The following is a 14,839-nucleotide window of genomic DNA, read 5'->3' on the forward strand; positions in this document are numbered from 1 at the left end:
GCAAACAAGTTTAAGGTGTTGCCCTGCTTGATTTTTCAACATCAGAACTTGAAAATCTTTTAGAGGGCGACGTTTTTTTAATATCCAGTTTTCTTTTGTGGCAATGCTTTTCAAGGTAAGATTTCAAGTGCAGATAATGAAAAGCCATGTTTGTTCACAAAAATCTATCTTCTCTTCAAAAGTGACTGGAACCGTACTTTCCAAATCCGTGTGAATAGAAAACCATGAAATCAAGTGTTTGGTGGTTTCCTTTGCGTTGATGAGAGTCAAGAATACACTCATGAAAAACGGTTTTCATAAACAAAGCGCCTGTTTCTGATCCCTCACGTCTTGGTCGAGGGATTCCTTAAAGCTTTCTTTGATCGCGCGCACTGAGAACGGGTTGGAGTAAACAAGAGCCACAATTATTTCAGCCTCCTTTAAATTGTAGTGAATTGCGACCTCTTTAACAAGATGGCTTGTTAGCGTGGGCTTCTGATCCAAGCTTTGAGCATATTTAAGCATATCTTTCAACACAATTTGAGAACAAAAAATATCTCTCTTTAAAGGGACTATACCGGCAAGAAAAAATGGCTGACCAAAATTACGATGAAATTATGTCGTTACCGTAGGAGGTACGAATTTGTTAAAGCCAGCGGACAATCTTACCATAAAGGAGAGAGTCTCGCTGGTTTTGATGCAAGGACTCGACGTATTCCCTTGCTTGAGTGGGCATGGACCTCGCATCCTCGATATTCACCATACTGGAGGCGTGGCTCAAGGACCTCTTGGCTTGCACATGAACAGGGCTGGGCATGGAAGTGGTCGAACTCACACTCAAGGAGCCAGCTGATCCGCTGGAGATTTTGTGCCTTTGAACAAGTTCATTGGCTGGTAAGTCCGTCCTAAATGCAACAAGCTCTTTTTCCGTAAAATCAAAAGCATATGGTTAGCCGTCAACACTCACCATATCTGTCCATTGGCTCGAATCTTGGTGTATTCTAAAGCGCAAGGCCCTACTAGAAGGCTGGAAAGAATAGGCCCATAATCCTGATCAGCAATCAACGAGTCCTTGGTGTAATATCTGAGGGCGAAGGCAGAAAAGACGAATAGAGTGAACGATCGTTATTGGGCAAATGGAACGAAAGGCTTTGGCTTTCAAGGGGTAATCCCTCAAAGTTGCACGGTAAACACAAGGTGAAGATCAATTTTCCTAAAAGCATCTGTGTAGTTCTCCCCTCGAGAATATTTCGCTCTCCATCTCCACAAACGACCCTTTTAGCCTTGTAGCTAGGAGAGCCCTAATCTCCGGACTTTTCCAAGGTCAAAAGAGATCTGTAAACTTAAAAGGGTGTGAAGCCTGCTGGGAGGACGTTTTGGTCTGAAGTATTTGGCAGACCCCTGGATGATACTTTCCTCGTAAAACTATATATAGAAATCATGCGATGTTTCTGGTCCAAATCCAAAATACTTTGGTTAGCAAAACAAGGCCAAGAACAGGCATGAAATTTACATCAAAAACAGATTTAATCTGCCATCTGTTGTCTTATTTGCATAAATAATCATCTAGTAAGTTAAGGCATGTCAGCAGTATGTTATCAAAAAAACAAGCAAGAGTATGTGTTAGTTCAGAAGCGAATCATCACTCGTCCAAGTTTATTTACCTTGTTGCTACTAGGGCTGAGGCGAGTCCGGGCTCGATTCCGTGGGCACTCGAGTCTTTTACTCAAACTTGCTAGATTCGCCATAATCGTTTATAACTTTTCATTTAAACGTTTTTTTAAAAGTTCTTTACCGCTTTTGTTTTGTTTTGTTTGTTACAAAGTCAGATGGCAGCTCGGAGAGAGCTCGGCCTGCCATCTGAATGATGGGTGTCCCAATTGAGGGATATTCCCGCTTCGTCGTCACAGCCAACATTAATTATCAACATCAAATACCCCAAAGAAGCTTGGACTTGGCAAGACTGGGATTGAACCAGGATTTACAAATTGGAGAGCGGATGCTCTACCAATACGGTACCCCAGCAAGCCTTGATCCTTGATCTTTATCAATAACAATTATAATACAAAACGTTGAATCTTCTTCGACTTTACTTTCAGGCACAACTGATTTTTATTCTTTGATAATCCTCCGTCCTTTTTTCGAATATGCACCCAATGGGTCTTATCTCAACTATCTACTTATATTTGACATATTTTGTAAAAAAAATCCGACACTTTCTTTGTTAATTAAGTATAAGTATAACCATTTTGAGGCAATAGTATTGAAGTCTCTTTGGTGTTAGGAACAGTAAACGTAAAGATTAATAATGATAATAATAAACTTTATTGCGACTCTTGGTCATGTCAGATTGTATAATGTTTAAAACTGTATAAATAAATATGATATACAAAAATTGATTGATAAAAGAATAAAATGGACAAAACCGATAAAATAGTTGACTAGAGAGTGATATCACAATGAGTTTAACTAGGATTGGTTTGGTGCACATGAAAAAAGTGAAGAGGGACATTAAAGCCATTCCCTTTGTGACGAGAATTGGTTGAGTCATGAATTGCTCATTCTGGCCAAAGGAACGGGCACTCTACTAATCCATTCCTTTTTTACTGACGAACAAGTAAAGCCTTGAGAAACGTAGGAGAGGAGAAACGGGGACGTTTCTTATCCCTATAAACTGCAATCGAAATGGAAGAGGCACGGTAGATTGCTATATAAAGTACTAGCCCCATGGAATGAACACAATTTATTTTCCGGACATCATGTGACCCGGGTCACTTCACAAACAGAAGACCTGGATAGAACTAGCCACAAACTATTGAAACACAGCATAATCAACAAAGAGGAATCGGCCCAATTGGCCTGGTATTTGGTTGAGGCTAACTCACAAAGCGCCCTCTGAAGTGCAAAACGTAAAACATGTTTCGTGTAGTGTAGAAAGCCTTGTGAGCGGAGGAAGTACCCTCTGCTTCGTTTAGATGCAGACAAACAAACATAGAAACGAGATAATACTCTTTAAGATACCAAACTTTATCAGAAATGATTAAATGAACGATTTATTACCCATATACTATGGTACAATGAATGTGGCACCAACTCTTTCCGAATTCTAAACAGTTATGAAATGTAAATAGGAATTAGATACGCAGTCGCATACTTTATGCTTGGAAGAGCGGCAATACTGTTGATTTCCATCAAAATAGTTTACAGAAAAGCATAGTTTCACAGGGTTTTGGTGACTTACCTGACAACTTCAGCTCTTCTAAAGTTATCATTATCTTTTTTAGCACAATTTAGTGGAAAAGATGATGTTGAAAAGTCGCTAGTATTCAGCAAGTATATAATACATAACTCTCTGCTTAGCCCTATTTAGATGTCAAAAGTATGTGTAATTATACCCCTACAGGATTTGAAAGGTCTCTCAGAATGGTGGGTTATGTATTTATGGTGTTTGAATAGATCAGCAATAAGTTGTTTGGCGAAAAATACCTGGTTAAAGTCAGGCAGGCATCTTAGACCGTTTTCTTGTATTTATCCGTTTGTTTGTCCGCAATAAGGACCCTTATTTGCAACGTCAGACAGTCCAAACAAAAAGGGAAGACGCACGATAGATTGCTAGATTAACTACTCGACACGTGCCAAGAAAGTGATTTCTTTTCCATAGATGATGTGACCCAGGTCACTAATTATGCATAAGATTTTGAAAGAATTTACCAAAAGCATCGCAAACGCATTATAATTCAATAAAGAGGAATCGGCTCAATTGGCCCTTCACTCGGTAGAGGCTGACTCACAAAGCGCCCTCTGAAGTGCAGAACCTAAACCATATTTCGTGCGGCGTAAGGGGAGCTATATATGAGAGGAGGTAGAGGAAAATGAAAAGGACTATTGGTTACATTGGTCCATTTGTTTTTGGTGCTTGACCCGAACTGACCCGAACGTTACGAAATCATGAATCAATCCATAATGGCCTAAATTTGAAATGTAACACATTGGGGCATCTGTAGCCTTGAGCACGTGCACTTCACGCAACGAGCTGTCTAAAGAACTCAAAGGAAAGCGCCACGTTTGACGTTTCCCTTCCCTTTTGCTCTTAGCTGCTTCCATCTTCATTTTCTATGTCACACTACACACTACACTGTTCACTGAAAGAGCGTGTCAAAGAAAGGATTGACATGAAGGTTGTTGATACGTACCTGTCGCTCTCCTGCACAAGATGGCAAATAATCCTCTGTAACCGTTTCTCAAATAATGCCACACGAATCCACATGTACCGCGTGACTGCAGCCAAGTTCGAGCCCGAGTTGGCCTTTTCCAAAGTCCCCGACCTAAAACGAGTCACAATGGTTTAGCTGAAATGATACATTATGGAGCTCTCAGAGACTTCTGAAAGACTGGACGGCTGACCAGATCAGTAAGAACCGTTTTGTTCCATTTAAGAGATAGAGATTTCATTGGAGAAGTAAACCCAGAAAGAAATCAATTTCCTTAATTAAGAGTCTCGAGATCGTCATCTAAACCAAACGTTCGAGAGAGTTTTAATTCAGAAATGTGCACTATTTGAACAAGTGTGCGGAGTTCACACCTGGGGTTTGTGAGTCATAGATGAAACTTCAAACTCGAGGTTTGGTACGTTTCAGATTTTGCGAACCAAATCATTGAGAGTACAACCAAATCTCGTTATAAAAAATTGGGTTATAGGAGCATTCCTGATATGAGCCTCATAATAAACTGTAATGCGATTAAACTTCCCTTTTCGAAAAAAGGGAACATAATAATATAATTGCAATATATGCAATTTCACATTGACTTCTATTACAACTTGAAATTACATCGGTTACAAGAACCAATTCAAGATGTAGAATCCGGATATAGAGAACCTGTTTGAGGAAAATGTATCGGATTTTTTCTAGAAATCTGTGCTTCTCTCCTCAAACAATCAAAGAAAAAATTGAAATGCTGAATTTTCTTTGCAGGTTTCATCAAGAAAATTACCTGAATAGTCAGACATTTAAATAAAACCATTTTTATGACAAATGAATACGTACTTTTTCAATTAATACGAAACGCACCGTAGGTTTGAGGATTGATTTGGCTTATTGCATTCATTGGAGCAATGATCAGTCACTTCCATTAATGCACAATAAAAGGAACAATTCGGGAATAATAACTTTTCTTCTTCAATTTTAGAGGTTCCTATATTCGGATTTCATTGTACCTCCTTAACAAAAAAGGCTGGATAACACTGTATATGATCTGCTTTTTAAATGTGAAACTGGCTGAACAAAGCCGAACATGGCCGAGGTTCAAAAATTCTTGAAATGTTTGCATAAGTTTTGTTTGTTGCCAATTAAAACCTGCAGCTGTTCTTTGAGCTAAATGCTAGTGGGTACTAAAACAAAATTTGAGAAGGGTTCCTCGAGAACTTCAAAAGAGGTCTTTTTACACAAGCAAATATATTGATGAAAAAGAAATCATCTATTTTCCTTTAGGTAATACGTACTAATGGGCAACATGTTTGGAATGAGCGTGCTCGTTTCACGCCAAAAATAATACCTTTTGCAGTGTTATTCAAACTTTCTTGCTAGGCGGCAAATACATATCGTATGATATTCCGTTGATTGAGCCCTTCACATTTTGGATCACATGATGAGAATTTCGTCAACTGCATTCATTACTGGATTAACTCGTTTTTTAGCTTGGATTACACGTAAGAATAACAAGTGGGTTTAACATGTATAGCATTAGTTTTCTGCAACATTCTGCGCCAGATGGTGAGGAAATAAAGCGCCGTATTTTTTTTAACTTATCCATTGTTTCTCATTTCGCTATCTCCTTTCTGTAGTCTTTTTTAATTATACTTCGCCGTCTTTTAAGATAGAAAATAGCAATAAATGAAAGAAGAAAGATGGTCTGGAGAAAACATAAAAATATATCAATGTGATTGAGTGACATGAATGCTAATGATTTATGACCACTTTTTGCCTTTTTGTCTAGAATAACAAAATATTCCAGGCTCACCAAAAAATGAATGATGGATAACGCATTCGTGAGCAACACCCACCTATGCTTCCAAATGCAAATGCTCTTCACTCGAACAGCTTTGCCAATGCTTCAACAAACGCAAAGTGAGATAAAATATCCCATGTCCCTATGGATAATCCTCCCTTGGCAAAACAGCACTCAGTAAAATGAGAGTCCACTATAATGAATTACTCTGGTATCATCAAGGGCAATTCTGGTTCGACCTTGACGTCTGGAAGAATTGAAGAATGTGTCATTGATCCGTTGATCGGACTCCATTCTTCTTGGTCAACTTTGAGTACAGAATGAATGGCCTTGCGAGACGTTGACGTAAAACCGTCTTAGTCATGCCACTTATCTCTTGGGAAGCATTCATATTTTGTGGAATACTCCCACTGATCCTCATGGATCTCATCTTTCCTCCTTGGAACAACTACCACCACCACCACCACCACCACCACTAGACGCACATTAACCTCAAACAGAGTGTTTATGAGACCTGGTTGGTCGGTGTCGTTGTCCTTGCTCAAGGTTATGGAAACGCGAGTAAGTTTTCCATGGAACAAGAGAACTACCGCTTCCTCAAGCTCACTTGAAACCATTGAAAGGAATGGTGTTCCTCATCAAGCTCGTCAGCAACTTTGTGAGCCCATCCTAGAGACATAGGTTCTTACCATCAACCATTTTGCTTTGAGAAGCGACCGAGTTCCCTTAATGTCGCTTGTGGCTTTGATATCGGTCATGAAGAGCTTTTTCAACTAAAGGTTATTCCGTTGAAAATTAGCTTCAGAGACTCATTTCAAGTCATCGCTTGTATAATGATGTTAATGGCACCGGTAATGGTAATGGAGAAAAATGAATATGGAAAATGATCAAAATAGAAATCGAGTCTCTTGTTGGTGAACTGTTTAATCTTAAATGGGTTTCTGTCCTTCAATCTAGTTTATGACAATGATTACACCTAAAACCAAAGAGGATTAGACATGATTATGGGCGAAACTAGGCCACTTTATGATGACAAGAAATCGCCCCCAAACTTGTTGCTGCTATTCCCTACGGTAGTGCTCAAAAACCAAGATTTACCAGAAAAAGGTGATATACTACTCCAATTTCAGAGGTGTCTTACTTTAGCTAAATGTATCTTAAAGTGGTGCTTTAGACCGTTTAAAGCGCTCCCATCATGTATCAGCTCCATATAATTCTACTGTAATGCATTTCTTAGGCTTTAATTTATGTTGACAACCTACAATTTTTTTGTTTACATCAAGACAACCTCTAAGAAGCAATAGTGAAAAGCGAAAATGGCCTATCATTGTCGGTGTCCTCCCCTTTGGTTTAGGGTCTCCCTGAATACTCTAAGGCCCTAGAGATTGTAAACGACGTCTAAATGATGATTTCAGACAAAAAAAAGCCTAGGAAGTAAACATTGGATACATCAAGCCAGGAAAAAGGGTTGATCAAGCCGTTTTTGTAGTCCGTCTTGATACACTTTTTTTCTGGCTTAATGGTTTACCCCATCAGTTAAGTTGAGAGTGGTGGCTGTTCTTACAAAAAGTGAGGTTACTAGATATTTCCGCTTCATGTTCTTATTTTACTTATTCAACCCCAAGATTGATCGTTCAAATACAAAAATACATGCATTTTTTTGGCCAAAGGATCTCTTGTTAACCACAATACATAAAAGTAGTTTTGAATTAGGTGGAGTGTCCCTGATTGTGAAGAGCATAAGGCGTCTCATTAAGAACAAAACACTTCTCATTGTACCCAGAGTGTGTCATTCGTTAATGTAGCTTTTCCTAGTGTTTAAAACCAAGCCTCATATTGCCTTGAGGCAATTGAGTGCAATAGAGGATGTTTAAAGATTCTCGGTCGATGCTGTAAAGTCATTAAGCTCCACAAGTTATCGTTACGTTTAGGTGATTGACAACTTGCACAAGTACAATCAGGGTAGAAGGTTGTACTTGTCAATGCACTAGAAGTGCACTTTGGTGCAGTACCCTTTGACAGTGAAACACCCAATGTCCAGTGTGAGTGAGTGAGTTAGTGAGTGAGTGAGTCCTTCAAACTACAAAGATGATCCAATTTGACAGGAGAATCAAGTGAAGGTCGGTCAAGGTCGGCGACAGAGGAGTCTTTTGTTTTCTGTACAAACACCTAACATTGAGGATCCACCCACGGGGTTACCCGTTCAAGTTGAAGACCAAGAATGAGAGATGATAACTGTGGAATAGGTGGTAATAGGCCGGGAGGGGCAAAAAGAGTTCAAAGTTGGGAATCAACATTGATGTGCCACTGAAGGTTACCTGGTCAGCTTGGATCCCGAGTCTCCAGTGGAATGGGCACGTCTGCCCGAGCCTTGCTCAATCTCGGTCACCTTTTTCATCACCTCCTCAGCGTCCTTGTTCTCCTTCACTAGCTTCTGCATCAAGGCCATGGTACTGCTGGTCTTGAACAGGCCCAAGGCCCGTCTCTTGAGGCCTAGAAAGGGAAAAAAGACCATAAAGTACTAATGAAATGTGAAGGTGAAAGAATGGCTTGATTTGGGAGTTTGGACAGTTCCAGGGAAAAAGTTAGACTTGAAAATAGTTGAGGCTTGATTTCATCGGCATGAAGAACGTGTGTTAGTATTTCATTATTTAACTGCATGGAACTCATCAATCGAACACGAGAATAGAACAAATTTTCCTATCAAGAATTATGGCAAAGGTGGTTTTAACAAACTTTAACACATATGCCGTGTGAGTGAAGTTTTTGAGAGGCTTGCTTCCATACAACCAAATGTAGACTTAATTACCGCTTCCTTACTAGCATCAGCTTGATTGAGTCATCAAGTGAAACGTCGAAATTTTGGGCAAGTGTCCTTTACACCTGTTTTATATTGTCTAGAGACACCCAAAGCGAGGAAAATGTTTTGCCCTGCATTAATCAGCGTTTGAAACACCAAACATCCATTGACAGAGAATTGTACCCAAGTGTTATGTCGTTTGAAAATGATCAATTTGAAGAAGGTACGAGTGAAGGTTAAAATGGCAATGGACTCAAGAAAGTAAAGATAATTGATATTATTAAACCGACATTTGTTGTAAATCAGTCCATATTGGTCTTGAGTTTTATTTTCCACCCAGAAAAGAGTCCTATTGGTCTTGGTAGTGGTTTCAAATGTCGAAAATTTATCAGGAGTGTCAAATATATCTCACAACAAATAGAGAACTGGTACAAATTTTAATCATAGTTCACTTTCATTGTGCTATCCAATATAATTATTTGGACATGGAATTGTCAACAGTAATATTTTTCGAGCATTCAATTCAATCAAACACTTTTCAATGGAAACTATTTGCCCGAAACACGTGCCCTACAGAGCCTGGGCCAAGTCCTTTTCAGACGCATTTGCTTATCAAAATTAGGATATTTTGAATGCGGATAACTCGAAACACGAACTGTCTAAGACCCTCGATCATGAACCCTATATTTCCAACAAAGTTTTTGAACACACTATTTCAGTGATGACAAATCTGGACACATTCAGGTCAGACTTAAAGGTCATTTTCATTTCCTGATAGTTATGTGACAAAACAAAGGGACCCTGGAAACCGAGTCCAGCAGGGTCTCCTGGAGACCCTTGCAACTTCTATAAGTACATAGTGCGAAGAGTAAGGCTTTTTTGGTGTACGATTAGTTGAGGTGCTCTTACCTCTAGCAATGGGGATTGCGCACAGGAGCAAACATTTCTTATCTAAAGAACCATTCATATTATTCCTCATAAGCACTTCATAAGATCACAAGAACCTTCTGAATTGGTGAACCTGGCCAAATTTGGGCCCAAAATCATGCTTAGGGTACTCAGGGGACGTGCTCAAAGTCAGAACTTGAACCGTTAAAGTAACGCCTTCCCGTTACAGGTACCGTTACTTTTGCAAAAGAAAAGATGGCCTAAAACTGCAAAAAAACGTTCTATACGAATTTTTAACGTTTAGGAAATCAGACGTGAAACAAATGATGAATATACAAAGATACAAGGATAAAGGGTGGTTGGGTTTAATCTTTTTTACTTTTACTCAACATTTTGACAAGTATTTTTCATGGTTCAGAAAAAATCAAAATAACATAAACCAAGTTTTCCACTGGTTTGACGCGAGAAAAATCAGGATCACATTTTATAGCTAACATCATTAGCAACTATTTATGTCATAAGTCACAAAAATGTAAATTGATAACATTAGTCGCAGCCTCCTGTGATTTTTCGTTTTATCCTATCCGTAGCAAATAAGTTATTATCGCGCCCACCCACTGATCATACAACGGCCAGATCTCGCATTGGACCGACCTCAGTGCAGAGTAAAATAGATTTTGTTTCAGCAGATCTGTACACCAACAAACAAAAGGGTGACTGCCTGATCAGTAACAACGACCTACAATCGCGGGTTTTCAACGAACGCAGTCATTGAAAAACTAACTCAGAATCCGGTCACGCTGGCCAATGAATAATGCTACTACACACCAAAATATATGTACGCGCTGATGAAGGCAAGTGTTCGCATTTTTCCCGGCGCTATGCGCGGTCTACAAGACATTAAATGGTCTGTGCCCCCACCCCCATAAACCATGCAGGTTTCTAGATCAAATTTGGTTCCTCCAGGTGTGTGTTCTCAACTATCCGTCAGGGTGAAGAGACCCGGGCTGAATTGCAAATAATTTTAGATTTGCTTCTTGGTTTGAAAAGCATTGGGATTCAAGTTGCATTTTCAGGAAAAAGCTTGAACTATTGACAAAAAAGGCAAGCAGGATCAACGTGAGATTTTGAGGACTACTACTTTATTGGGACAAACCAAGAACATTATGTAAAGGAGGGACAAAAGGTATCTTTTACAATACATCTTCAAAAGTATTGATAAATTTTTCCCTCAACCAATTTTAAGAGTCAATGATCATGCAAAATGGTGGCAGAAAAGGGCAAAAGAAATGCAAATCTTTTGACATACTGAAAACACCTTTTTGTTATACTTGCATACGTTTTCAACTTGTTTTTATGCCTGATAGTACCGTTAGCATGCTGGGTAGGGGACTTTGCATTAACATGCGAGATCCTAATCAAGAAATATCTTTCAAGTCTTATGGATTTTGAATTTTGCACCAACAATCATTCACGAACAAGATTGCCGAGAGGCTAATCTGTTTTTTAGTCAAGTTGATACTAATCGAAATTGAATGTGCGACGAATCGAAATATCATTCCGACCTGAATGACTAGTGGTGCTTTCATTTTGGCTACGATTCAAAGCTCATGGATAATACTGTTGTTGCAATAAAAATACCTCATATATGACAATATTGATGGAATCCCTCGGATTTAATTTAGTTTCATACTTGTTTGCTTTTAAGTTGCGCAAATTCTTAGTAAGGATCGTGACATAATGCAATTTCATCATTGACCAATGTTTTTCATTTCAGTCAAGTATTTCCAGCACCGGCGGTCATGTTGACCCACCTTCCACCCTTTTCTGCCACTTTCTGCCATGACATGGTAGAAAATGGCAGAAAATCCTTCACAGTCAATTTTTGCCATCATTGCAGCTAACTCAGTGAAAAGTTCATCCATCTATTTGACATCAACTCACCCAAAGAAAGACATGTATCCACCACAGCACAAAGCGAAGTCACCGTGGAGCTGTCTTCATGAATGGTCTTGAGCATGACACTCTCCTCCATGATGTGTTTGACCTCCTTCTTGAGGAGGGTCATGAGCTGGTCCTTTTGCTCGAAATTGGCACCAGGATTATCACTGGATGCACTGGACGTGGAAGACGACGTGGACGAGGTAGGCATTGTGACCAACTGTAAACAAGCCAAGGTATAATTAGGCCAAGCATGACAAAACAAATTTAAATAAGCTTGTGCATGTTGTTGACTTGAAAATAAGCCCTGATTAAAGCTGCGCATCGGATCAAACTAGGGCACTCTCCGATATTTTTGCCCTTGATCTACTGTTTACGCATAATGAGCAGCGTGACTCTAATGTGGTTTTGAACAAGTGCATTGCTTCCATTGAGGGTTGCTCTATTTTTTTTAAAGAGATGTAGTCATGTGCCTATCTTTTTGATATATGTCATGACAATTCGTGTCAGGGCCATGCTTGAAGTGGATTAATGGTAAAATACAGCAGGCGTCAATGCCGGCCTTTTTAGTCATCACTGTCTGAAGGGGGTTGGAAAATTAGGATTGAAACAGTTTAGACACGGTCAAGAGAATCTGCAATAACAATCCAATTGATCGAACTGCCTACCGAGTATGAACATCAAATCATTTTTGGATGAAGGAAAGCAAAATCTTAACAATCATTCCTAAAAAGCGTATGTTTTACTCTTCATTCAAATGGGAAGAATGTCCTTCACTTAATCAGAAAATATCTCCTGAAGACTTGTTATGCTGTAGCAACGACTTTTAGACTATCAATTTCAAACCTGATTCTCTTTTTCACAGGAATCCAACGAAGAACCCTTTGCCAATGACACAATCAGTGAAGTGAATTGGGATCTGGAGCTCGATCACTAATTCCTTGCAAACCTTAGGGAGGTTGGATCTCAAGGGTCGTTCACATTATCTCCTTCATTTTCTGCCCTGTCAGCTAAAAGGCAATCCTATTGGAACACCAGTTCTTACTCTTGGAAAATGCAGTAATTGCCTCAACGAACAAAGCCTTTTCCGAAAGTAATCGAGGCCTTTGTGACCCTCGAAAAAGAAAGGTCACTTTGATGCAAAGTGGGGATTGGCAAAACCAATATGGCGCATCAGAAAAAAAAAGTTGGAAGGGGACTTTGATCTTTGGTAGAATAAGGATCGTTTGTTTTACGATTCGATATTAGTTTGTGGAATGATCTGATCCAATCAGGAACATTACATGACAATCTAATTTTTGGAACTGGATCTTATGAAAGTGGCCTCTTTTTGTCATGATTTTACTACCATATGGAAAAGGGTACAATTTCGAATATACTAAGATTGAAACCACAAATTAAGTCGTTTTTGCTCAGAACGACAAGCATAGACATCGTATTTGATGCTTCGATTAAAAATCAAATTCTGTCTGAACTCAAGTAAACAAATTGTGTCCAAAGTAAAGGACTTAAGCTCACTAAAGTCAATTGTTCTGATTATGACACTGTTTGAGTTGGGGTTTAAAACTCCGAGTGAATTGATGAATAATGGATGTATCCTAATCCATGTTTGATTGGCAGTGATAAAAATTGCCATTACTCAACATCTCTTTTGATTGGGCTTGGTAATAAATGCCAAAAATTATCTTGTCAAGATCTGACGTTGTCAATCCCAAGGAATTCTTATTAGGACGTCATTTTTACGTAATGGGCGTACAATTTCGTTGATTTCAGAGCATACATTTGTTTCATACAAATTAAACGATTGTGGCGCCATCTGAGTAGGGTTCGATGTTTTTTTAGACCCCGTTGTGTACATGACTGAATAAATGTCCTTTGATTTGATGTTAGCGGTATTCTGATTCGTATATTTTCTTTCGTTAATGTTCAAGGCTTATCTTTGGAAGCAAATTCCTAAGGCACTAGGATTAGGGATGAAAGGTTGGCCAACATATTCAGCTGCCCGTGGCTTTTCATGATATGATCATGAAAAGAGAAGCATGCCTTGGGATTCTCTTTTATAGTACCATTCTCGAACCTTCTGTCTTCATCCGCATTGACCTCGTTTGTATTAAAGCAAAAGCTGGTTTGGAGACCTGAATTAGATTCTCATTTTGGTGTTCTATTTTTTTGGTTACGGAAGCCGCAAAATAACAATGTTTAAGAGAGAATACAACTCCAAGTTTGTACTTTTTGAAGCCAGATTAGGTCTATGGTTGAAGAAATTACTAGCATTTGTGGGTTAACTTCAAGATCGTTCCAGATCAAGATCCTCTTTTCCTCCGTTTATTGCTTTTCAAAAGCAACCAAGTTTGTTCTTGGAGGAGCAACCTGTTGCTTTTCCAGCTACTTGGTCTACTTCGTACCCATGAAATCGAAGCATGCGAATAAAGTTCAGTTCCTCACTTACCCAATCAATGCCTTGGTCGAGAAATATGCAGAGAAAACGTTGTCTGTCTTCAAATGCCCATGGATGTTGTATTTACCCGAGCCATTTTGGCTCCACACCAGCACAAGTTGTTCCTCGAGCCCCTTGGCAACACTGAAGGTCTCTTTGGCACATGATCCAGGCCAACTGGCACACGAATAATTACAGCGATGACTCCGTATTATGTGGTTTATTTGGGAACAAGATCGGTGAGACGTGGTCCATGAGGCCCTGAAAACTGTTGAAGAGAGGATACAGATCTCCTCTGTCAATGACAAACGCACACAGATGCAAGGAGTCAGAGGGACTGTCGAAGACTCGCTTATAGGGAACGAAACGAAGAGAGGGGCGAAGCATATGTTGGTCCAAAAGCAGAGAGAGAGAGAGAGGAAAGAGTGTAGGGCTTTTCAGGGTTGCTGGCCCTCAATTGACACATGACGAAAAGGAACAGAGTGGAACGAACCAGTGGTACTTTTGGGAGCAAGTTCTTGTTACAGCAAACCCGGTACAGGGCAGAAACCACAAATGGAATATTGTTCTGAATAATCTTGAGCGTTTAATCCAAGCAATTTAAATTTGATAATTGTCTTTAAATATTTAGTACCTAATGGGCATCTTCTAACTTCAACCCTTTAGAATTTATTAAGACTCCTAGCTGTTGTACTTTGTGCATGATATGTAGCACATGCAATGATTGAATTCAAAACTAAATAATCAGTCATGAAATTGACATCAAACTAGATTCAAGATTGCGATGT

The 14,839-nt window shown here is 39.3% G+C and overlaps 1 protein-coding gene across 1 annotated transcript in view; it reads right to left on the reverse strand.

The window, feature by feature from the left end:
- The window catches only part of LOC131891472 (small G protein signaling modulator 2-like), a 32,276-nt gene extending 17,883 nt beyond the window's left edge, over positions 1-14,393 (reverse strand). Inside the window, exons 1-6 of the mRNA XM_059241064.1 lie at positions 14,064-14,393; positions 11,618-11,834; positions 8,304-8,478; positions 4,173-4,304; positions 947-1,063; positions 649-884 (exon numbers count right to left, since the gene is read on the reverse strand). Of these exons, the coding sequence (XP_059097047.1) occupies positions 649-884; positions 947-1,063; positions 4,173-4,304; positions 8,304-8,478; positions 11,618-11,825 (868 nt within the window). The 5' untranslated portion in view covers positions 11,826-11,834; positions 14,064-14,393. The remainder of the gene's footprint in view (positions 1-648; positions 885-946; positions 1,064-4,172; positions 4,305-8,303; positions 8,479-11,617; positions 11,835-14,063) is intronic.
- Between the last annotated feature and the right edge of the window lie 446 nt (positions 14,394-14,839).

The sequence above is a fragment of the Tigriopus californicus genome, chromosome 12 (assembly GCF_007210705.1).
Source record: "Tigriopus californicus strain San Diego chromosome 12, Tcal_SD_v2.1, whole genome shotgun sequence".
Taxonomy (NCBI): Eukaryota; Metazoa; Arthropoda; class Copepoda; order Harpacticoida; family Harpacticidae; genus Tigriopus; species Tigriopus californicus.